This window comes from Cydia pomonella, chromosome 21 (assembly GCF_033807575.1).
Source record: "Cydia pomonella isolate Wapato2018A chromosome 21, ilCydPomo1, whole genome shotgun sequence".
NCBI lineage: Eukaryota > Metazoa > Arthropoda > Insecta > Lepidoptera > Tortricidae > Cydia > Cydia pomonella.
Genome location: NC_084723.1, coordinates 15,711,044 through 15,736,715, shown reverse-complemented (window position 1 = coordinate 15,736,715; position 25,672 = coordinate 15,711,044). Strand labels below are relative to the sequence as shown.

General features: G+C 48.0%; 1 protein-coding gene across 1 annotated transcript in view; it reads left to right on the top strand.

Moving 5' to 3' along the window:
• Nucleotides 1-23,613, top strand: part of LOC133529582 (G protein-coupled receptor kinase 2) — a 94,890-nt gene extending 71,277 nt beyond the window's left edge. The window contains exons 3-13 of the mRNA XM_061867327.1: nt 4,166-4,278; nt 4,729-4,975; nt 5,560-5,765; nt 6,738-6,927; nt 7,360-7,492; nt 9,781-9,916; nt 10,259-10,399; nt 10,585-10,788; nt 17,533-17,716; nt 18,411-18,505; nt 18,720-23,613. Of these exons, the coding sequence (XP_061723311.1) occupies nt 4,166-4,278; nt 4,729-4,975; nt 5,560-5,765; nt 6,738-6,927; nt 7,360-7,492; nt 9,781-9,916; nt 10,259-10,399; nt 10,585-10,788; nt 17,533-17,716; nt 18,411-18,505; nt 18,720-18,899 (1,829 nt within the window). The 3' untranslated portion in view covers nt 18,900-23,613. The remainder of the gene's footprint in view (nt 1-4,165; nt 4,279-4,728; nt 4,976-5,559; nt 5,766-6,737; nt 6,928-7,359; nt 7,493-9,780; nt 9,917-10,258; nt 10,400-10,584; nt 10,789-17,532; nt 17,717-18,410; nt 18,506-18,719) is intronic.
• Nucleotides 23,614-25,672: the final 2,059 nt, after the last annotated feature.

Below are 25,672 nucleotides of genomic sequence, written 5' to 3'. Positions count from 1 at the left end.
GATATTTTCTCTTACAATTTTGATGAAATCTCACTGTATTGATTCTGGTGTTTACAACAAGATTAATATTTAATATCGCCTGTTCGAACGAATATTATATATTTAATGAATCCTATGTGATTAAATGTTGATTATTATCGTGGGCGGCGGAGCGTTCCTCCGTTGATAAGTATGATTAATAGCTAGTAACTAATAATCTACTAATAGCCATTTGTAGGGTTTCGTAGTCACCACAGAAACCCTTATAGTTTCGCCATGTCCGTCCGTCTGTCCGTCCGCGGCTTTGCTGCGTGATCGTTAGTGCTAGAAAGCTGCAATTTGGCATGGATACATGAATCGTGAAAGGCGACAAAACGGTAAAATAAAAAGTGCACAAATATATTTTTTTAGGGTACCTCCCATACAAATTGATTTTTAACCCAATGGTGTGGGGTATCATTAGGTAGATCTTTTAAAATGAATAAGGGTCTCCAAAATCATTTTTTAATAAAGTTAATATTTTCGGAAATAATCGCCCTGAAAGAAAAAATATAATAAAAAATCCTAAAACAAGAGCTTAATAAATACTTTCAATGTAAACACATGACCGGCGTAGTCGTTTTATTGCAAAAAATCTTCTCTTCTTAGTAAAAAGACGTACATAGCGCTGCAAAGGTACTCCCTTATGCTTCAATGTACATGATACTTACTAATAGCCTCCGTTTGGCCTATTTTGTCAGAATGGTAACTACGAAACCGTACACTTAGCATGGCCCGACATGCTCTTGGTCGAATTTTTTACTCTTTATTGTTGAATGAATAGTGAAAACTTGACAATGTGTAGTGTTCCTGACCTATATTCAAGTAGGGAAAGCCACGATTCAGATAAGAAGCCATTAGGCTTGTTTCATGTACTCGTTACACAAGCAACCATTTCGTTTCCTATCTCTGGCTGTGTGCTCCATCACGTTGACTCTTTGAACGCCCAGAACCCTTAAATGCATCGTGTGATCGTTTTTTATCTCCAAAATAACATACTATCTAATATGGTTGTACCTATTTAGCATCAATAACGCTTGTCATATAAGTGTTACGGCGTACGCTGTCAAAATGAGCTTCATGCTTCAAAGTACGGTGAAGAAGTCAAGAACTTATGATGATTATCAGTAGCCGGCAATAATTATATTTTGCAGAAAATCTTAGCGTCAGAAGAAAGTAAGTGGGCAACGATTTTGAGAGCCCAGACGGTACAAGTTTTATTTTAAACGTCAAACTTCTATGAAATTGTAACGTTTACTTAACACTTGCAAAGTCTTGGCTAACAAAATCGCTGCCAACTTAGCTTGATCTGACTCTAGCAATCTCCTCAAAAGTTAAAGTTATGACAACGACTCCCATGACCCAAAGAGCACTATGAAGGTTGAAGTAACTGCCGCAACTACGAATAAGCGCTTAATATTTACATATTTGAAAGTAATCGCACTACTATACATTATGAACTGAAATGGCGCCTGCCTGCCTGCCAGCCGCCGGCGCCCTGAATTCAGTTTCCATTTAATATTTGCTCGGTTTTTCCTTGTTTTGTTCAATACTAAAGACTTTACGAAGATGGGAAGATGACTTCAAAACTATTGCTTGGAACACATGGGGGCGGAAAGGCAATGAGCGGCAATTTTGGAGAAACTTGGGGGAGGCCTATGCTGGAACGCAAAACAATCTTGACTCCGATTTCTAAAAACGTAAAATTAAGTGTAATTTAGTTTTAAAGTTTAAGTAACAAGTGAGGTTAGACAATAAGATGGTTTAAATTAATTTTTAACTATTCTCTATTCTATTAGCTTAATAGAATCGTTCGCGGGCTTTTCTGCTTGTTATAATTAAATTAGTATGGGTAGCACATCGTAACTGGTGAATTTCAAATAACTTGGAAGTCCGGTAGCCGTTTAACGCACTTACGGTAGATTTCGGTACAGTCCCCTAGACCCATATGGTGGAAAGATTCGCTGGCTATGGATGAGGTGTTGGTGGCTCAGTTGGCAGAGCGCTGGAGTATCGATGCAGTTGCCGTGGGTTCAAGTCTCACCCAATGCAGTAATTTTTCCGCTTTTCAAAATGTATAATAAGATGTTTTTATTCTATTTTGTAAAACTAAAGGCTTGTTGAATTTGAATTTGTTAGCTTTAAACCAGCTGTCATGTATCAAATGGAAATATATTTCTGCATGTTCCGATGTTAGTGTCTCCTTCAAGAAAAGACACCCGAACACGTCAGGCCCTAGGACAGTTTAACATAATTGAACACAACAAATGGCGGTAAAAAGCTAAACGCGTATAGTTCCGTTATCCGTGTATGAATCAGTTTTAATATTGTATCAGATCATCCGACGCGGCGACTAGCTGAATAAAGCAGCACCGTGAATATTGTATTAAGTTCACGATTGCCGGGATTATGTGCTATATGTAGCCCGCGTGTGGGCCTCATAGAATATTCACTGCCGGCGTCGAGGTCACGAACTGGACTTGACTGATCTTTAGTGGACCTTATCTCCTTGGTATAAAGGTTACGAAGGATCAGTGAATTGTCCTTGATTTTAAGACACTTGAAGATAGATTGTAGCTTTGGGCGTGATTTTGTCGTTTATCTTTATGAAGAAAGTATCTGTCACGTCGACAAATATCTAAAAGTATAGTTTGGCCCAGGACTGTCTCATTTCAAACATAGACAGTGAGAATCATACTGTCTTTGTCTTACGCTGGTACTAGCATCCAAAAGAAAGGGATGAGTATACTTTTCCTGGTTCTTGCTGACATTTTCCTGGTTCTTACTGACATTCTCCTGGTTCTTGCTGACATTTTCCTGGTTCTTACTGACATTCTCCTGGTTCTTGCTGACATTCTCCTGGTTCTTACTGACATTCTCCTGGTTCTTGCTGACATTTTCCTGGTTCTTACTGACATTCTCCTGGTTCTTGCTGACATTATCCTGGTTCTTACTGACATTCTCCTGGTTCTTACTAACTGACAAGTTGTGTTTGCCAGACTAATTATTTTGTGCTTCTCACGAATTAGCAGACATGGAATCTGTCGACCTAGCATTTCCTTTCTGTTGATAATAATAGATAGGTAATTTAATTAATCGTCTACTATTTGCATTCTAAAAAACATTTTCATCGTTAAAAAACGAGTCGGACTCGTGCTCGAAGGATTCTGTGCCATTATTTATAAAAACGCCGAAAAAATATGTTTGTTGTATGGGAGGCCCCCTTAAATATTTATTTTATTCTGTTTTTAGTATTTGTTGCTATAGCGGCAACAGAAATACATCATCTGTGAAAATTTCAAATGACTAGCCATCACGGTTCATGAGATACAGCCTGATGACAGACGGACGGACGGACGGACAGCGAAGTCTCAGTAATAGGGTCCCGTTTGACCATTTGGGTACAGAACCCTAAAAAATCAGCCTCATGTCGCAAATCATAGACCTCTATCTCATAGCATAGATCCTCCCTTATTGGGTTTATACATATATAGCAAATATAACATTTCTATGTGCGCTCTCTCTGGTATTACTGGGTTACTTGATGACAATAATCGTTACATGTTCATAGAAATTTGACATTTATGGTGACACTGACTAACTAAATAAATAAAATAATATTATAGGGCTATTTTACACAGATTAACTCCTACAATAAGCTCAAGAAGGCTTGTGTTGTAGGTACTAGATGTCAATATATATAAATTATATAATACAGAAAAAAAATCAAACATAACTCAGGAACAAATATTTGTACTAAACCAGGGATCGGAAACCGGTATTTTTTGTATGGGAACGAAAACGGTATTTTTTCGTTCTTTGTTAATTACTTCATTTCTAATTAGGCAATCTAATAATACGAAGTCGTTATCTGAAAACACAACTGAGTCCTACATTTAGAGTATAAAATAAACCGAAATATATGGTTATTTCGATGTTTTTGTAAAAAACCGGTTCCGATCCCTGTACTAAACACACCAATAAATACCCTTACCGAATGTCTCCGCAGAATTAGTTCGGTCAACTCGCGTTGAACGCGTTTACGAGTAGATATGTCTTCCACGGCGTCACCTTTATCTCTGCTATAATTTTGCACCCAAAGTCAATAAGGAACTGAAAAGTAATGATTTCTCTCCATTTGTTACAGATGTAGGTTACGACTACGTGGTCGATCAGCAGCCGATCGGCAAGCTGCTGTTCCGGCAGTTCTGCGAGCGGACCAAGCCGGAGTACCACAAATACAACAGCTTCTTAGATGCGGTGAGTGTAGACTGTGTAGTTAGCAGCCGATCGGCCAGCTGCTGTTCCGGCAGTTCTGCGAGCGGACCAAGCCGGAGTACCACAAATACAACAGCTTCTTAGATGCGGTGAGTGTAGGCTGTGTAGTTAGCAGCCGATCGGCAAGCTGCTGCTCATTGTGCCACTATGGTTAGTAAACAGGGTATGGTGCGAGGATATCGTTTAAACACCTTGCTGCTCATGCTCCTGCCGCTGTTCATGCCGTTACTCAACGTTGGACTCGAAGCTTATGGTGTATTTACATGATGATGATACGCGAGTGGATAATAAGTCTGTCCATTTATCTCCGTCCAGAATCTTTTTTATTTAGGGTGATGTCTAAGAAGGTAGAGAGATACCTTCTTTATCAAGACCAGAGAGATAACATGACCTTGTTTTCGCAAGTTTAATGTAGACTCTTTATATTTGCAGGCGGAGCGCTACGATGTGGAGATGGAGGAGACGCGGACGGCGGTGGCGGTCGACGTGTTCCGGCGCTACCTCACAGACGAGGACGGTGAAGCGGTCACCGACGTCGTCGACAAGCAGGCGGTCGACGACGCGAGCTCGTCGCTGGAAGGTAACTGTCTCCGGCGCTACCTCACAGACGAGGACGGTGAAGCGGTTACCGACGTCGTCGACAAGCAGGCGGTCGACGACGCGAGCTCGTCGCTGGAAGGTAACTGTCTCCGGCGCTACCTCACAGACGAGGACGGTGAAGCGGTCACCGACGTCGTCGACAAGCAGGCGGTCGACGACGCGAGCTCGTCGCTGGAAGGTAACTGTCTCCGGCGCTACCTCACAGACGAGGACGGTGAAGCGGTCACCGACGTCGTCGACAAGCAGGCGATCGACGACGCGAGCTCGGCGTTACCTCACGGCGACGAGGATACCTGGATGTTGGAGCGTAACGTCCATATTAGTTGGACTATTTTTCTCATTATCGCTCGAATATGTAAGAGCGATCGAAGATGTTTGCGGTATGCCCTCAAACCTCAGTTCATTTTTGCTTTACGCAAAAATGGCAGGTTGATATAGAATAATCTTTTATTCATGGCTTGTGAAGTTACTCTTTTAATGTTATTAAGAAGACTATCATGCTGCATCAATCATGATTGTTTATTATTTAAGAGCTGGTAAGAGGTGTCCTCGAGAATCTGCCTCAGCATTTCCAGCAGAAGTATTTTATGATGGCCTTTGTAAGCGGCACTGGTAGTTCTGCGTAATCTACTAGATATTAACACACTATTTTCTTATTTCCAGCCGGCTCAAAAGACATCTTCAGCACATGCATACGATGCGTGAAGAACTTCCTCGCGGGCACGCCTTTCTCGGAGTTCGAGCGCTCCATGTACTTCCACCGCTATCTGCAGTGGAAGTGGCTCGAGGCCCAGCCTGTGACGCAGCACACCTTCAGGATGTACAGGGTCCTCGGGAAAGGAGGGTTTGGAGAGGTTTGCGCTTGTCAGGTGAGTGTCCATAGACTATCCGCAGTGCAAGTGATTCGAGGCCCGGCCTGTGACGCAACGCACCTTAGGGATGTAAAGGGTCCTCGGGAAGGGTTGGTCGAGGTGTGCACCTGTCAAGTGAAATATGGACGTCATGGGCTTCCACCTGCAGTGGAGGTAGTTCCAAGCCCACTCAGTAAAACAATACACCTTCAGAATGTATGGGGCCCTCGGGAAGGGAAGGTTCGGTGTGCGCTTCACTGGATTATGCAGTAGATATGGTGTTGAGCACAGCCGATGGCACCGCTTAAGCAAAATTTTGCTAAACGTTCTGTTTACAAAATGCCCTAATCTCACAACGCCCCGTCTTTAAAAAAATCTGATTTGCAAACCTAAGAAAGAAGAACCTTCAGTTGAGTCTGATTTAGAGCTGACAACAAACCCCAGTCCTCACTATAAACCTATTAACTGTTGACAATGTTTTTGTGGAAATTCTGCAATTAACTATAAATTGACTAGTCCCAGGTTATTAGGACCGTATTGAGATACTGTATTTTTTATTAATATTATACATATCGTTAAACTGATGTAGACGTAATGAATTTATGACCTAAATCTTTGACCCTACGTCTTTTTTAACATTTCAGGTGCGAATAATAAATAGAATCAGGCGTTACTTTGCGGAAAACCATTAATAAAAAAAAAAAAAATACTTTGCTAATCTGCGAAAAGATAACGTGCTAGTCAATCAGTGCTAATCCGTTATACTTACTTGCAAATTCTTATATGCCATTAATGTTCCCACCCTCTCACCGCAAAAATATATACGCAATCAACTCAAAAATATATACGCAATCAAATATAACAATCCACCACCGAAAGTACAAAATTCGACACGTGTTTCGCCTCTCTACGAGGCATGCTCAGTAGATGTTGACGGTCCGAAGTCCGACGACTGAACTACTGTTTTGAATATTTTCGTTTTAATTTCAGGTGCGCGCAACAGGCAAGATGTATGCGTGTAAGAAGTTGGAGAAGAAGCGCATCAAGAAGAGAAAAGGAGAGGCGATGGTGTTGATAGAGAAGCAAATACTCCAGAGGATCAACTCGCGATTCGTCGTCAACCTAGCCTACGCGTACGAGACGAAGGACGCGCTCTGTCTCGTTCTCACTATCATGAACGGTGAGCGCTTGTTTTTTTGAGCCAATCCTCCGTTTCCCCCCTTGGAAGGACACTAGAGGAAAACAAATGATTTAATAATTTAATGCTTATAACAGCTTGACATTTATATTATATTGATTATATTCTCATTGTTAATGATTCATATACTGATAATTTTAATAATTAATAAGGTAACACACCTATATGTAATACCGACCTGTAACAATTGTTACCAATAAAGTTTTTCATTTTGATTTTCATTTTCAAATGGAAACATTTTTTAACCTAATATTTCCGCCGATTCAATATTTATATTTTGTTTAGTTTCAGGCCATTTCCTTTTTACATCCGTATTCGTTTTTGTCGTCGTCTCTCACACGGTCTGCTTCGCGATTTTCGCGAACGACTGATGTTTTTTTTCTGATTTTCTAATAGTGATTTTTGTGATTGTAGGAGGCGACCTGAAGTTCCACATCTACAACATGTGCGGCGCTGACACGGGGCTGGGGCTGGAGCGCGCGCGCTTCTACGCCGCGCAGGTGGCGTGCGGCCTCGAGCATCTGCACAAGATGGGCATCGTGTACAGGTCAGTATAGATAGTTCCACAAGATGGGCATCGTGTACAGGTCAGTATAGATAGTTCCACAAGATGGGCATCGTGTACAGGTCAGTATAGATAGTTCCACAAGATGGGCATCGTGTACAGGTCAGTATAGATAGTTCCACAAGATGGGCATCGTGTACAGGTCAGTATAGATAGTTCCACAAGATGGGCATCGTGTACAGGTCAGTATAGATAGTTCCACAAGATGGGCATCGTGTACAGGTCAGTATAGATAGTTCCACAAGATGGGCATCGTGTACAGGTCAGTATAAATAGTTCCACAAGATGGGCATCGTGTACAGGTCAGTATAAATAGTTCCACAAGATGGGCATCGTGTACAGGTCAGTATAGATAGTTCCACAAGATGGGCATCGTGTACAGGTCAGTATAGATAGTTCCACAAGATGGGCATCGTGTACAGGTCAGTATAGATAGTTCCACAAGATGGGCATCGTGTACAGGTCAGTATAGATAGTTCCACAAGATGGGCATCGTGTACAGGTCAGTATAGATAGTTCCACAAGATGGGCATCGTGTACAGGTCAGTATAAATAGTTCCACAAGATGGGCATCGTGTACAGGTCAGTATAGATAGTTCCACACGATGGGCATCGTGTACAGGTCAGTATAAATAGTTCCACAAGATGGGCATCGTGTACAGGCCAGTATAGATAGTTCCACATCTACAACATGTGCGGCGTCGACACGGGGCTGGGGCTGGAGCGCCGCGGCGGGGAGGGGGGGGGGCGTCTCCTCCTGTGCCTCAACGCTTTATGTATTGGCGTTAACAGTATGTATATCGTCGCCTAGAACCCATAGTACAAGCTTTGCGTAATTTGAGGCTAGTTCGATCTGTGTAAGATTGTTGTTGTGTTGTTCGTTTGTGGAATGCTGTGCCGTTGGAAATAAGATGCGCAAAATCCCTTCCCATATTTAAAAGCCTTTTAAAATCACATTACCTTTCGCTGCCTTTTTATGTATGTATATATTGGCACTACCCGTTCATTGTTGTAAGTTATTGTTTCCTGCTACCCAAAGGTTGTCTGGAAGAGATCGCTTTATAGCGATAAGACCGCCTGTTGTTACCTAATTGTAATTTGCGTTCTCTTTGTATTCTCCTTTTCAATATGTGGTGTCCAATAAACAATATCTATCACCAAGTCGAGCAAAAAAGCACGGCCGTACCATCCTTTTCTCGAAGCAATTCAGACCATTTTCGACCCCCTGTAAATTCGTTGTGGATAAAACTAGAAGACTGAAATTTTCAGTAACCATGCAGGCATTGTAAAGACACGGTATATTTCAAATTTCATTCAATTTGAACCAGTATTTTAAGAATTATAACGGGTCAAATTTCTTAATTTTGTCACTCACTGACTCACCGATCATCAAAATTCTAAGGCACTTCTAGCAGACCTAGAAGCTTCAAATTTGGAATATAAGTAGTGTTTGGTGTATGAATCAAGGAAAAACTAAAAAATCTAGAAAAGACCGCAAAGAAAATTAAGCCCATACAGCCAAGTCTTCAGTTAAATTTTTCAATATTGGCTTTATTCGTAACGATGTTTTATGTTTTATTTATACATATATACAATAAGTAGAAGGTACCGAAAAGGAAAAAAGTAGAACTGTCTACAAAATACAAAAAGAAATGAGATCCCATCAAAAACAATACTTGTCAAAAAAACCAAGTCTCGCAACTCAGTACCATCGCACTAAATAATTGAATTTACATGTGTTTTCGGGCGATTGAATTTACACGTGTTTTCAGGCGATGGCCAAGTCTCAATATATTTATATAAAACATTAAAGAATTTTAATATTGATATGCGTCACTATAAGATGCTGTTAATTATTACGTAACAACTTAATTCTTCGAGTACGGAGATTCCAGACACAATTGATTTTCAATTGTTATGGACCACGATCGTGGTCTTAGAGACTGGACGTATTAAGACAGAAAGACGCTTAAGTAGAGACTGAATAAATTAATAACCGACTTGGTATTACATGGATCTCACAACTTTTTACCGCAGAACAACTGAGTTGCGAGACTTGGTTTTTTTGACAAGTATTGTTTTTGATGGGATTTATTATTATTGTCCCCACATATTTATTTAGAATAGAATAGAATATCAATTATTTATTATTTACATGAATTTCGTTACATTATAGGATTTAGGAATTAAGTTTGGACCGAGTCGCCTAAATATTAATCCGAAAACCATGCACATGCGACAATTGTAATAATTTTATTTTGGCATTTCAGAGATTGCAAACCCGAGAACATCCTGCTCGACGACGCGGGCCACGTGCGCATCTCGGACCTCGGGCTCGCGGTGGACGTGCCGGAGGGGGGCTCCGTGCGCGGCCGGGTCGGCACGGTCGGGTACATGGCGCCTGAGGTAAGGATCATCTCTTTAACTGGATTTTTTCTCTCTGTATTATTAGCTTCTCTCTACAAAAGCCACTGCGTAGTTTTTGTTAGCTGTTGAAAAAAAAAGAAAAAGAAAGCTTAGTTAAAGAAAATAGTCTGGCACAGTCGGTAGGATGGTGAGATAAACTTTTTCTATAGGCCGTCTTTGGTTCGTTATCCTCTTTCAGTCGATTGGTATTTACTAATCTTGCTTTTTAGGGCCCTCTTTGTCGGTTAGTTCGTCGTTCTTCTTTATTGTTCAAAGTTGTATTTTAATGTAATTGTCAGGAGGATATTTGGCCAATGACTTGACAGATATGACCGGTTTCAGGTGATCGACAATGAACGGTACACGTTCTCGCCGGACTGGTTCTCGTTCGGGTGCCTGCTGTACGAGATGCTGGAGGGTCGCGCGCCCTTCCGCGCCAGGAAGGAGAAGGTCAAGAGGGAGGAGGTCGACCGGCGGGTCAAGGTCAGTTTAGATCAGTTTTCTTCCTGAATCTGTGCGGAAAGAGAAGAGTCATAGAATGTATCCCTTATATTCCACGACTCTTCTCTTTGCGCGCAGACTCCAGCGATAGTTTCATGCATTAGATGAATTCGGATTTGACCACGTTTGAACATGGAAGTTGACTCTGAGTGTTTCATGTTTTACAGCACGAGCAGGAGAAGTACTCGAGCAAATTCAGCGACTGCGCGCGGTCTTTATGTTCCGCACTGCTCGCCAAGAACGCGGGCTCGCGTCTCGGCTGCGGCTCCGGGCGGCGCGGCGCGGCGCAGGTCAAGCAGCACCGCTTCTTCAGCTCGCTCACCTGGGCGCGCCTCGAGGCCGGCATGGTGGACGCGCCCTTCGTGCCCGACGTGAGTGTCACACCTAGCGTCTCGGCTGCGGCTCCGGGCGGCGCAGGTCAAGCAGCACCGCTTCTTCAGCTCGCTCACCTGGGCGCGCCTCGAGGCCGGCATGGTGGACGCGCCCTTCGTGCCCGACGTGAGTGTCACACCTAGCGTCTCGGCTGCGGCTCCGGGCGGCGCAGGTCAAGCAGCACCGCTTCTTCAGCTCGCTCACCTGGGCGCGCCTCGAGGCCGGCATGGTGGACGCGCCCTTCGTGCCCGACGTGAGTGTCACACCTAGCGTCTCGGCTGCGGCTCCGGGCGGAGCAGGTCAAGCAGCACCGCTTCTTCAGCTCGCTCACCTGGGCGCGCCTCGAGGCCGGCATGGTGGACGCGCCCTTCGTGCCCGACGTGAGTGTCACACCTAGCGTCTCGGCTGCGGCTCCGGGCGGCGCAGGTCAAGCAGCACCGCTTCTTCAGCTCGCTCACCTGGGCGCGCCTCGAGGCCGGCATGGTGGACGCGCCCTTCGTGCCCGACGTGAGTGTCACACCTAGCGTCTCGGCTGCGGCTCCGGGCGGCGCAGGTCAAGCAGCACCGCTTCTTCAGCTCGCTCACCTGGGCGCGCCTCGAGGCCGGCATGGTGGACGCGCCCTTCGTGCCCGACGTGAGTGTCACACCTAGCGTCTCGGCTGCGGCTCCGGGCGGCGCAGGTCAAGCAGCACCGCTTCTTCAGCTCGCTCACCTGGGCGCGCCTCGAGGCCGGCATGGTGGACGCGCCCTTCGTGCCCGACGTGAGTGTCACACCTAGCGTCTCGGCTGCGGCTCCGGGCGGCGCAGGTCAAGCAGCACCGCTTCTTCAGCTCGCTCACCTGGGCGCGCCTCGAGGCCGGCATGGTGGACGCGCCCTTCGTGCCCGACGTGAGTGTCACACCTAGCGTCTCGGCTGCGGCTCCGGGCGGCGCAGGTCAAGCAGCACCGCTTCTTCAGCTCGCTCACCTGGGCGCGCCTCGAGGCCGGCATGGTGGACGCGCCCTTCGTGCCCGACGTGAGTGTCACACCTAGCGTCTCGGCTGCGGCTCCGGGCGGCGCAGGTCAAGCAGCACCGCTTCTTCAGCTCGCTCACCTGGGCGCGCCTCGAGGCCGGCATGGTGGACGCGCCCTTCGTGCCCGACGTGAGTGTCACACCTAGCGTCTCGGCTGCGGCTCCGGGCGGCGCAGGTCAAGCAGCACCGCTTCTTCAGCTCGCTCACCTGGGCGCGCCTCGAGGCCGGCATGGTGGACGCGCCCTTCGTGCCCGACGTGAGTGTCACACCTAGCGTCTCGGCTGCGGCTCCGGGCGGCGCAGGTCAAGCAGCACCGCTTCTTCAGCTCGCTCACCTGGGCGCGCCTCGAGGCCGGCATGGTGGACGCGCCCTTCGTGCCCGACGTGAGTGTCACACCTAGCGTCTCGGCTGCGGCTCCGGGCGGCGCAGGTCAAGCAGCACCGCTTCTTCAGCTCGCTCACCTGGGCGCGCCTCGAGGCCGGCATGGTGGACGCGCCCTTCGTGCCCGACGTGAGTGTCACACCTAGCGTCTCGGCTGCGGCTCCGGGCGGCGCAGGTCAAGCAGCACCGCTTCTTCAGCTCGCTCACCTGGGCGCGCCTCGAGGCCGGCATGGTGGACGCGCCCTTCGTGCCCGACGTGAGTGTCACACCTAGCGTCTCGGCTGCGGCTCCGGGCGGCGCAGGTCAAGCAGCACCGCTTCTTCAGCTCGCTCACCTGGGCGCGCCTCGAGGCCGGCATGGTGGACGCGCCCTTCGTGCCCGACGTGAGTGTCACACCTAGCGTCTCGGCTGCGGCTCCGGGCGGCGCAGGTCAAGCAGCACCGCTTCTTCAGCTCGCTCACCTGGGCGCGCCTCGAGGCCGGCATGGTGGACGCGCCCTTCGTGCCCGACGTGAGTGTCACACCTAGCGTCTCGGCTGCGGCTCCGGGCGGCGCAGGTCAAGCAGCACCGCTTCTTCAGCTCGCTCACCTGGGCGCGCCTCGAGGCCGGCATGGTGGACGCGCCCTTCGTGCCCGACGTGAGTGTCACACCTAGCGTCTCGGCTGCGGCTCCGGGCGGCGCAGGTCAAGCAGCACCGCTTCTTCAGCTCGCTCACCTGGGCGCGCCTCGAGGCCGGCATGGTGGACGCGCCCTTCGTGCCCGACGTGAGTGTCACACCTAGCGTCTCGGCTGCGGCTCCGGGCGGCGCAGGTCAAGCAGCACCGCTTCTTCAGCTCGCTCACCTGGGCGCGCCTCGAGGCCGGCATGGTGGACGCGCCCTTCGTGCCCGACGTGAGTGTCACACCTAGCGTCTCGGCTGCGGCTCCGGGCGGCGCAGGTCAAGCAGCACCGCTTCTTCAGCTCGCTCACCTGGGCGCGCCTCGAGGCCGGCATGGTGGACGCGCCCTTCGTGCCCGACGTGAGTGTCACACCTAGCGTCTCGGCTGCGGCTCCGGGCGGCGCAGGTCAAGCAGCACCGCTTCTTCAGCTCGCTCACCTGGGCGCGCCTCGAGGCCGGCATGGTGGACGCGCCCTTCGTGCCCGACGTGAGTGTCACACCTAGCGTCTCGGCTGCGGCTCCGGGCGGCGCAGGTCAAGCAGCACCGCTTCTTCAGCTCGCTCACCTGGGCGCGCCTCGAGGCCGGCATGGTGGACGCGCCCTTCGTGCCCGACGTGAGTGTCACACCTAGCGTCTCGGCTGCGGCTCCGGGCGGCGCAGGTCAAGCAGCACCGCTTCTTCAGCTCGCTCACCTGGGCGCGCCTCGAGGCCGGCATGGTGGACGCGCCCTTCGTGCCCGACGTGAGTGTCACACCTAGCGTCTCGGCTGCGGCTCCGGGCGGCGCAGGTCAAGCAGCACCGCTTCTTCAGCTCGCTCACCTGGGCGCGCCTCGAGGCCGGCATGGTGGACGCGCCCTTCGTGCCCGACGTGAGTGTCACACCTAGCGTCTCGGCTGCGGCTCCGGGCGGCGCAGGTCAAGCAGCACCGCTTCTTCAGCTCGCTCACCTGGGCGCGCCTCGAGGCCGGCATGGTGGACGCGCCCTTCGTGCCCGACGTGAGTGTCACACCTAGCGTCTCGGCTGCGGCTCCGGGCGGCGCAGGTCAAGCAGCACCGCTTCTTCAGCTCGCTCACCTGGGCGCGCCTCGAGGCCGGCATGGTGGACGCGCCCTTCGTGCCCGACGTGAGTGTCACACCTAGCGTCTCGGCTGCGGCTCCGGGCGGCGCAGGTCAAGCAGCACCGCTTCTTCAGCTCGCTCACCTGGGCGCGCCTCGAGGCCGGCATGGTGGACGCGCCCTTCGTGCCCGACGTGAGTGTCACACCTAGCGTCTCGGCTGCGGCTCCGGGCGGCGCAGGTCAAGCAGCACCGCTTCTTCAGCTCGCTCACCTGGGCGCGCCTCGAGGCCGGCATGGTGGACGCGCCCTTCGTGCCCGACGTGAGTGTCACACCTAGCGTCTCGGCTGCGGCTCCGGGCGGCGCAGGTCAAGCAGCACCGCTTCTTCAGCTCGCTCACCTGGGCGCGCCTCGAGGCCGGCATGGTGGACGCGCCCTTCGTGCCCGACGTGAGTGTCACACCTAGCGTCTCGGCTGCGGCTCCGGGCGGCGCAGGTCAAGCAGCACCGCTTCTTCAGCTCGCTCACCTGGGCGCGCCTCGAGGCCGGCATGGTGGACGCGCCCTTCGTGCCCGACGTGAGTGTCACACCTAGCGTCTCGGCTGCGGCTCCGGGCGGCGCAGGTCAAGCAGCACCGCTTCTTCAGCTCGCTCACCTGGGCGCGCCTCGAGGCCGGCATGGTGGACGCGCCCTTCGTGCCCGACGTGAGTGTCACACCTAGCGTCTCGGCTGCGGCTCCGGGCGGCGCAGGTCAAGCAGCACCGCTTCTTCAGCTCGCTCACCTGGGCGCGCCTCGAGGCCGGCATGGTGGACGCGCCCTTCGTGCCCGACGTGAGTGTCACACCTAGCGTCTCGGCTGCGGCTCCGGGCGGCGCAGGTCAAGCAGCACCGCTTCTTCAGCTCGCTCACCTGGGCGCGCCTCGAGGCCGGCATGGTGGACGCGCCCTTCGTGCCCGACGTGAGTGTCACACCTAGCGTCTCGGCTGCGGCTCCGGGCGGCGCAGGTCAAGCAGCACCGCTTCTTCAGCTCGCTCACCTGTGCGCGCCTCGAGGCCGGCATGGTGGACGCGCCCTTCGTGCCCGACGTGAGTGTCACACCTAGCGTCTCGGCTGCGGCTCCGGGCGGCGCAGGTCAAGCAGCACCGCTTCTTCAGCTCGCTCACCTGGGCGCGCCTCGAGGCCGGCATGGTGGACGCGCCCTTCGTGCCCGACGTGAGTGTCACACCTAGCGTCTCGGCTGCGGCTCCGGGCGGCGCAGGTCAAGCAGCACCGCTTCTTCAGCTCGCTCACCTGGGCGCGCCTCGAGGCCGGCATGGTGGACGCGCCCTTCGTGCCCGACGTGAGTGTCACACCTAGCGTCTCGGCTGCGGCTCCGGGCGGCGCAGGTCAAGCAGCACCGCTTCTTCAGCTCGCTCACCTGGGCGCGCCTCGAGGCCGGCATGGTGGACGCGCCCTTCGTGCCCGACGTGAGTGTCACACCTAGCGTCTCGGCTGCGGCTCCGGGCGGCGCAGGTCAAGCAGCACCGCTTCTTCAGCTCGCTCACCTGGGCGCGCCTCGAGGCCGGCATGGTGGACGCGCCCTTCGTGCCCGACGTGAGTGTCACACCTAGCGTCTCGGCTGCGGCTCCGGGCGGCGCAGGTCAAGCAGCACCGCTTCTTCAGCTCGCTCACCTGGGCGCGCCTCGAGGCCGGCATGGTGGACGCGCCCTTCGTGCCCGACGTGAGTGTCACACCTAGCGTCTCGGCTGCGGCTCCGGGCGGCGCAGGTCAAGCAGCACCGCTTCTTCAGCTCGCTCACCTGGGCGCGCCTCGAGGCCGGCATGGTGGACGCGCCCTTCGTGCCCGACGTGAGTGTCACACCTAGCGTCTCGGCTGCGGCTCCGGGCGGCGCAGGTCAAGCAGCACCGCTTCTTCAGCTCGCTCACCTGGGCGCGCCTCGAGGCCGGCATGGTGGACGCGCCCTTCGTGCCCGACGTGAGTGTCACACCTAGCGTCTCGGCTGCGGCTCCGGGCGGCGCAGGTCAAGCAGCACCGCTTCTTCAGCTCGCTCACCTGGGCGCGCCTCGAGGCCGGCATGGTGGACGCGCCCTTCGTGCCCGACGTGAGTGTCACACCTAGCGTCTCGGCTGCGGCTCCGGGCGGCGCAGGTCAAGCAGCACCGCTTCTTCAGCTCGCTCACCTGGGCGCGCCTCGAGGCCGGCATGGTGGACGCGCCCTTCGTGCCCGACGTGAGTGTCACACCTAGCGTCTCGGCTGCGGCTCCGGGCGGCGCAGGTCAAGCAGCACCGCTTCTTCAGCTCGCTCACCTGGGCGCGCCTCGAGGCCGGCATGGTGGACGCGCCCTTCGTGCCCGACGTGAGTGTCACACCTAGCGTCTCGGCTGCGGCTCCGGGCGGCGCAGGTCAAGCAGCACCGCTTCTTCAGCTCGCTCACCTGGGCGCGCCTCGAGGCCGGCATGGTGGACGCGCCCTTCGTGCCCGACGTGAGTGTCACACCTAGCGTCTCGGCTGCGGCTCCGGGCGGCGCAGGTCAAGCAGCACCGCTTCTTCAGCTCGCTCACCTGGGCGCGCCTCGAGGCCGGCATGGTGGACGCGCCCTTCGTGCCCGACGTGAGTGTCACACCTAGCGTCTCGGCTGCGGCTCCGGGCGGCGCAGGTCAAGCAGCACCGCTTCTTCAGCTCGCTCACCTGGGCGCGCCTCGAGGCCGGCATGGTGGACGCGCCCTTCGTGCCCGACGTGAGTGTCACACCTAGCGTCTCGGCTGCGGCTCCGGGCGGCGCAGGTCAAGCAGCACCGCTTCTTCAGCTCGCTCACCTGGGCGCGCCTCGAGGCCGGCATGGTGGACGCGCCCTTCGTGCCCGACGTGAGTGTCACACCTAGCGTCTCGGCTGCGGCTCCGGGCGGCGCAGGTCAAGCAGCACCGCTTCTTCAGCTCGCTCACCTGGGCGCGCCTCGAGGCCGGCATGGTGGACGCGCCCTTCGTGCCCGACGTGAGTGTCACACCTAGCGTCTCGGCTGCGGCTCCGGGCGGCGCAGGTCAAGCAGCACCGCTTCTTCAGCTCAAGCAGCACCGCTTCTTCAGCTCGCTCACCTGGGCGCGCCTCGAGGCCGGCATGGTGGACGCGCCCTTCGTGCCCGACGTGAGTGTCACACCTAGCGTCTCGGCTGCGGCTCCGGGCGGCGCAGGTCAAGCAGCACCGCTTCTTCAGCTCGCTCACCTGGGCGCGCCTCGAGTTTTCATCTCTTTTTTCTGGTATATGTCGTATTGAGACTATTGGCCACTTTTAAATTAAACATATTTTTAAAAAGGGTGCCAAAACAACAAAAGATCGGGTTTTTTTATTTGAGTCTCAAGTACTGAAAAAAATTATCTCGTAAGGGTGCAGGGTAAAAGTTAGTTTTTGACTTTGCGATATCTACAGGAAAAACGTGAACGAGTTTACCATACTAAAAATGTGTATGACTCATTTGTTTCATTATACAGTCAACCCTGTACCCAACATTGCGGGAACTCAACGTCTACCTAAGTTGCTTGCGATAACATCATTAATTTCAGTGATTCAGTTACATACAGGTAGAATATGTTAATTATTTCATTACGTAAATATCTTTAAATAATATTTTTAAAAAAATTTCAGCCGCATGCAGTGTACGCTAAAGACGTACTAGACATCGAGCAGTTCTCGACCGTGAAGGGCGTAGCCCTGGACGCGGCCGACGACACCTTCTACGGCAAGTTCAACACCGGCTCCGTCTCCATGTCCTGGCAGACCGAGATGATCGAGACCGGCTGCTTCGCCGAGCTCAACGTCTTCCAAACGGGTCAGTCACAACCTCCGCAGAGATCATAGACATAGTTCAGGTCGTGGTTTAGATCACAGTCACCACCAAAGACGTCAATCGACGCTCGCGGTTCTGGGCCAATATTAATCGTCGTGCACTCCGACTAGGTCCAAGATGACGTGCCGGCACGATATGCGTGATATTTAAAGTGTTAACTAGATTAACAAATCTTAACAGTCGTCTGTAGTTTATTCTATATATATTATTATATTATTCTATAATTCATCACGGTGTGGTGGAATTCGAGTCAACAACGATCAAATTACGAGTCGTATTTGACGCATCGGCTAAAATTTCTAAATCGTGATTGATAATTTTTTTGTCACCAACTCACCAAGGTGTACGGGCCGCCCGTCGTTTACCTCTATCTTCATATATTATATGTGTTTCCGTGTACATTTTTTCAGAGGTCGTGCAATAAAGAGGATTCGTATCGTATCGTGTATAAAAAGTTTAATCGGATAGGGATGAAATTACGAGTAATTTTTGATGCGGGCCAAAATATTATAAATGACGATACATATTTTATAAAGTGTGGGTCTTACCGTAGGGTGAAGAAGTCAGATCAGTAATCGGTTACTAAATTACGAGTCGTATTTGACGCATTGAATATATGTTCTTGTGCAATAGTTGTATACGAAACAAAGCTAACGGTACATGTGGGCGTCGGCAGGTGCGGAGGCGGCGGAGGCGCCGCGCGACCTGCAGCTGGCGCCGCGCGCCGCGCCGCCGCCGGACCAGCGCGGCTGCTTCGGCTTCGCCAGGAGGGTGAGGGCCACGCTTTTATTGTACATTTATCGACTCTTTGAAGACGTAGTTGGACGAAATTAACGAGAATATATTCTGGAAGCTCTCTAAAAACTTCTTCGGTCGTCCGAAGTATTCGATTTCGAAATCGAGAGCACCCTTTTTGATCGGAATCGCGAACCGGTTCACTCGTTCGTGGGATCTTTAATTCGAGAAGAGATGTTTGTTTCGGCAGGTCCTGTGTCCGACTAAGAAAATCCCGGCGCGGCTCCGCGTGGTGCCGGTGCCCTCGCACCTGCTGCAGCCCTCGTCACCTGCACCCGCAGTACCGGCTGCCCCTGCAGTTCCTGCTGCACCCGCAGCACCTGCTGCACCTGCAGCACCTGCAGTTCCCGCTGCAGCCGCCCAGAGCTGACGGACCGACGCAGACTCCTGGCGCGGAGTGCCGCCGGCATCCACAGAACAATGAGGTTAATGAAAAGGACGGCCCGAGAGTGATTCTAACTACACTTGTCGCATTTTGTCACTTTCCGTATGAGGTCAGAAACTGCGACTTTGATTTTGAGTTGGAGAACTTTTTTTTATCGGTGAGTCCAGTAACTCGAGACGAACTACTGTTTTCGTGTTAATTACCCGCCAAGCACAAATTGTAAGTCGTTGTGACCCTATTCCTGCTAATACTAGATTTGCGACCGCAATGTGAAATAAGTATTTTATGACTTTGTGGTCTACTTTGACTACGTTTCGCGGAAGGAAATGTATATATTTTATTTATAATCAAGTTATCAATCGGAAACGCGACGACCGATTTTCCTACACTCTCACGTTATTATGATAAGAATAAATGTATTAATGATACGATGATCCTTGGATGTAAATCAATAAAAAAATGTCCAATAAATCGGTGATTCCAAGATGTAACTCTAAAAACATTACCGTTGAAACGCGTCAGAATTTCCATTTAACCGATTGTCGATTTTTATACCAATTATCGACTGTGTCGATTATCGATGGACTTTCCCGAACACGCGCTTAACAAAATTGTACATAAATGTATAAGAAGTTGAACGATATGGCCAGTGTACGTAACGCAGAGTATAAAGGTTCAAAGTGTTGTTCGGGGATGTAGCTTTTTTGAATTTTATATCGTGAAATGTATTAAACTTGTGACGAAAATGTAAATTTAATCAATTCTTACGATATTGAAAACCAAATTGACCTTTAAAACTTATCTGATATGATGCATTTTGCAATGTACCTGTCCGTTCCGAGTGTGTGACGATCATGAACAATTAAGTTATTTGTAAGTAAATGTTGATATTTGCAGTTTTTCGACTGATTTTTTGCTTCGTATTATTTCGGGACGAGTATTATGTGAACAAAACATATGTATAAGTGGTATTTATGTAGTTATTTTTACGCAAAACTTTGTCGGTGTGAGGTATGATGGAACCATTTTTTAATTAGTGACTAATTTTGTTAAAATATTTCTTTACATGCCAGATACGGTATACAAGTGTAGTCTTCGCACAAAGTTTTTCTAAAATATATTTGTAGCTTTTTATGGCTGACTTCACACCAACAAAGATTGTACAGTCTCCATGAATTACGCCTTGGATTTATATAGCAAGCAATGTGCTCATACATCAGAGACGTTAAATCTTCATGAATATGTATTCGATGGCGACTGTACATATCCCGCGCTCGACTGTACTCCTTATGTATCGGAACGTCGGGTTGGTATTGAATTTATATTATTTACATGACTTTTGAAATGTATATTTTTGTAGAGGACGAATTTATATGTTTAGGCTTTTCGGACATGTTTATATAGTGGCTTCCGGAGTAGGTCGGCTCGGGAGTAGACGCACACACGGTGACACTTTACTGGCCATCTATAGACTTTACGGAATTGTTATAAGGTTCAAAATAAGACACTTAATTGTCTTCGAGAGAAATGTTCCTTATTATTCTCTAGAATGCAGCATTGTGATGACAGAATATTGAACGTTTGATGTCGATGTTTGTGAAAAATTCAATGTTTTTAAATTTTGATCGTCAGAAGTACAAACAGAAGTCGCGTCCGACAAATTTGAACATTAATTATTAATTTATAAGGTTCATATTTCTGTCATCACTAATTTGCATTCTACCGTCAAAGGAATTGTACTTTAGAGGTTACACAAAGTCTTGTGACGTCATCGTCCGGGGTGTGACGTCATTATTCGAGATTAAATCAGAGCAATAATTATGTAACGATATATTTGAGAGTCGTTCCAAAAATAAGTACCTTGTCACAGTAATGTCACTTCGCGGTGTAAATGTGTCAAATTTGTAAATTGACAGGGTACTAATGTAATCTGACAGGACAGATGGAAACGTGTCATGTTTGTAAAGTTAGTGTCGGATGTTTCCAACGTCGTGCCAGATGTTGTTGCGAGTGACTAAGGGATCGGTGTTTATAAATATATTATTAAAATTAAATCTGTATAGTTGTAAAGATACATATATCTGTACGCGGCTGTGGGGTCGAGTATTCTTTGATTTCAAACAACTCAATGTTATTTTTTCGCAAAAAACCGCATAGTAATATACAGATTTTCCGTCATAAATGAAAACATAATTCATATTTCAACTTTATTTGAACGTTATAAGAAATGTATGAATACTACCGTGGCTGTATGATGTAATAATAATATATTACGTAGAGCTGCGGAAAACAACGGTTTGTTACTTTAAAATCTCCATGGCGATAAATATATATTTTAACAATACTTCGCCCTTTTCGCGGTGCTATCCGGCCCGCGCCCACAGTCCCACGTATTGCACAAACTTTTGGAAACCGTTTACCGCGTGATATTGAGGGCGCCACTGTGCTGCCGAGTTCGTGTATAGATTACTGTTGACTTGGTGTGTGTTGTGTCAGTTGTGTGCCAGGAGGACGAGCACGAGCGGCGGCGGTCGTGGTGCAATGTATCACTATTCATTCTTTTTTTATAAAATATTCATAAATAAACTGATTTTTAAAACTGGGCAATTTTTTAAGAAATATTTGATTATCATTTAAATTGTTTAATAAAAATCGTATTGACAAAATAATGACAATCAAGTAAACAGATAAAATACATTTTTGTATTTTTTGCGTGTAAACTGTAATATTTGCGATTGGCAAATTTATTATTCGTATATTTTCAATGATAAGGTAAATTCATGATTATTTTTGTATCTCAAGTGTTATGCCGTCGTCGCTAGTAGCTCACAAAAGTCGAAAAGTATTGCCATAGCGTAGGTCACCGAGAGACACCACTGGCGGGCGAACATGGGTTCACTGCGGAAACATACGTATATCGTAAAACCACCGCCGATAAAATCGGTTGACAGATACGAACCCGAGGCACAAAGGGGCTAAAAGTTTTCAAAGACCTTAAAGAGTTCTCGTAAACTCCTGGAAGGTGACGCATCGTTAAACAATAAAATCTAAAAATGCTGCGATTGCTTGCTTTCCGAAACCCGCGCTAAAGTTTAAAGAAAAAACCAACAATTAATCGAAAAATCAGAACTACAGTATTGAATTATGTGTTGAAAATTCAGAGGCTTGAATAGGTCCCATTTGCCTATACAATGAAAATGTTTGTTTAAAAGAGACATCTTTGATACGATTTTTAACCAATCGTGTAACGACAACTGTAGAAATGAAATCGATGCCATGAATAACCAGTTCACCAAACAATACTTTCATAAGTTTTGAAATTGCTGAGATGTATCAAGATACTTGACGCCAAAACTTAACAATGCGCCGTCTTAGAAGAAAGTTTCCTTGTTGAAAAATTCTCCATTGTTTTTTTTTAATTTCCAATATTTTTCCATGTGGAAAGTTTCGTATGACCCCGCGTCGTCCGCCGGTGGAGGGAGATGGGATAGTTCCTAGGCGCTTCAGCTAGTCTCACCGCTCCACCCGCCTCGCGGGGCGCACCCGGACCCGAGCCGCGGGGCGGGACCGCAGGGCAACTGCTCAATATAAGACGTCAGTTGGCTTGAAAGACGGTTCAATTTTAATTTATGAGGATTTCGAAAAAAATTGTACAGATTTGTTGTGTAAGTACACAGAATCACAAGCTCTTTTGATCTGAATAGGAGAAAAAGTGAGGTAAAATTTCCATAGATTTTCCCCTGATGTTCTCGTTATACCTACAATGTAGACAAAATAATTATTAAAGTTGCAATTTTTCTTATAATTTCGTTTGAAGCTGAAGCCGATTGACGTCTTAACATATTAGGCAAGTGCCCCGCGAGCGGCGAGTGCAGTCAGGTGTCGGTGTTCGCCAATCGGAGCATTTACCTTTCACCAAATTTTGTAACATTTTATATTATTGTACTATTTGTAATCGTTCATACCTGTACTATACTCATCGGCTGCATTTGACTCGGCGTGTTGGCTGATCGGATATAGGGTGAATCGTCAAAGAATACCTTTGTAAGTATGGTTTAAATTGTGTAAAAAGACTTACGAATATTTTAAATCATAATATGTGGCAAATAACTGAAAATATTTCCAGTCACATATTTGACAAACAATCAGGGGCGTAGCTACCGCCGTATCTGCCGTATCGATTATACGGGGCCTCCGGGCCACGGGGGCCCCCAACGTGCGGTTTTGTGAGAAATCTTTACCCTTCCTAAGGGCCCCCAAACAAATTTTTATACGGGGCCCCGCCAAGGCACGCTACGCCACTGCAAACAATGAAGAAATTTTAGCCCGTGTACACAGAGCAACGGGTTTTTATAACTTATTTCTGATCAAAATAGGGTAAACAACCCTATTATTGGCACCCTGCCAATAGTTGGCACCAACTTATAATATCAGCAGTGACTTTCCTTCAAATCAGGTGCCGATTACTGGTAATTTTCAGTGCCAATCATGGGTAGTTTAGCTAATTTTGCCTTGTTTTAACCACGACGCCGCCCTTGTCCGATCGGTGTTGAGATATTAGTGGTACGTCTTCGTTCGGCTGTAAGTAGCTTAGTGTAGCGGGATGTTAGCTTGACCTGTTAGTCGTTATTGCAGTATTTCCATGCAAATATTATTATTTCATAAGCGTATTCATAAATATAAATTGACTCCGATATAATTTTTGATGTTTTATTTTTATTCCTTTACCACAACTGAATTTACTAACTGTGCCGTTACTCACAGCTAATTTGAAAATCAATCTATAAATTTATCTGGATATAGAATGTCACAAAACGGACTTAGTTAAAAATGTTATGTTAAAATGAAGTGAAACGTTAGCATTTCTGCGTGTGAGCATTCTCATGTAATGTTAAGGGTGCTCTACATGCAGGTGTAGTGGGAAAAATAAAACAATGTAATTCAACAACAAATGTATTTACAATTCAAATAAATAACAATCAGATTTAAAAATAACTACACAAATGCACCACAGATGTATTGACTAAATGAGTCGACATGTTAACTCTTATGTTCGCCGCCCACTAAAAAAACTCAAATACTTTTATTCCATTTAATCCAGCTTTGATGATTCATTTGATTACATTTGCCGAGAGTGCTCTAATTTGAATCTTAAAACTAAATGCTAAAGTAGAAATTCTACTGACGCGTCTGTGGTCGATAAATTGTGCCTGGAAGAGGGGATACAATACTAAAGTCAGGTAACTGAACACATAAAGGTAATATGGTAAGCTAGCCTATGATTGGCACGGCACCACTGCTGCTGAAGGTGCCAAGCATTGGTGGGGTGCCGGAATAAGGGTAGGTTATCCTAAATGTTAGGTACACTGGTAAAGATCTATTTATTAACTGTCCATTAGGTTTGACAAGAAAATAACGATAAATATATGAGTAAGAATAAACTAACCCAAGTCTATAGTACACGCGGCAAGCGGCGGGCGTTGTCATTATTATTTATTATTTGCTATACGTATGTGTTAAGATATCAGTATCAATATCCCTTTAAACGCCAAGTACAAGACTTATAATAAATTACTGGAGGACATGGTTACATTTTCTTTCGTATTACATCTATTTCAGTTTATACATTATAGGTAATTAGCTGTCGTACTCATATTACTGCATTGGTACAGTCGGCTAAACTAGGTGCAGAGGTGCTAGCTTTGCCGACTGCACATGAATTTGTTTAAATGCGTTCGGCTTTAAATTACTACATACAATATGTTATTAAACTATCATTATACTATAATCATTAAACAATTCCAGTATATACACCATGGGCTCGAGTAACCAGACAGATTTTGCGAGTTTAATTTAAAACTGACTGCCAGGTATGTATAAACCAAGTCACGCAGACAAAAAGGCTTTTCCCACTCGCCTTATAACGGAAACAAACTTTCACAATAATTGTCATTATATCTAACACCAGACAGATTTCAGACAATTTGGTCTGAAATTTTAGTCTCTAAATGCGGTCATGAACCTTTAAAATCTGTCGGGCGGTTATTCGTGCCCACGGTGCATACAGCCAAGAATCGACAGAAAGCACGAGATCATCGCTGGCACCCTTAACTTGGCATTGTTATTATGAACATATGATCTCAGGATATTTTCTTACCACTATTGAGCAGTTTGAGCACCCAAGAAGCTTGACGCATTACATTCTCTTTACCAAATTAGTGGATTATTGTACGGAACGCCATAGTAGGGTTGGGTGGGTTGGGGTTGGGAATTAGTAGTTTTTAATGTTAATGGTACAGTTTTCTTATGGAAACCCCTTTTATGCAAAATATTAATTGCGTGGTATTTGTTTTTCTCACTTGAACAATGGAAAGAGAATTGATTGTAATAGAGAGGTAAAGTCTCAGAAAAAAGTGTCCCTTAGTTTGACATCCAAAACAGATGGCGCTGTACTGCGCCATATGTTTTGCGGTCACTGAATTGTCAAACGTCAACTTTTGACAATCAGAGTTACCATAAAATTTATGTGAATGGAACTGTACTGCGCCATCTCGTTTATCTGTTAAATTCAAAGCACGAAATGTTCTTAGATTTAACCTGTCTTAGTCAATCAATGTATTTTTGTCTAGTGTAATGTTCCACGGTTGTAGATCAAATCTCTAAGTTTACAATTTCCATAATTCTCAGACTTAATCTATCTGATGGTACAGTCAGAATTCAATAAATAGTAATGTCTAGAGTGGTCAAATGTATTATTT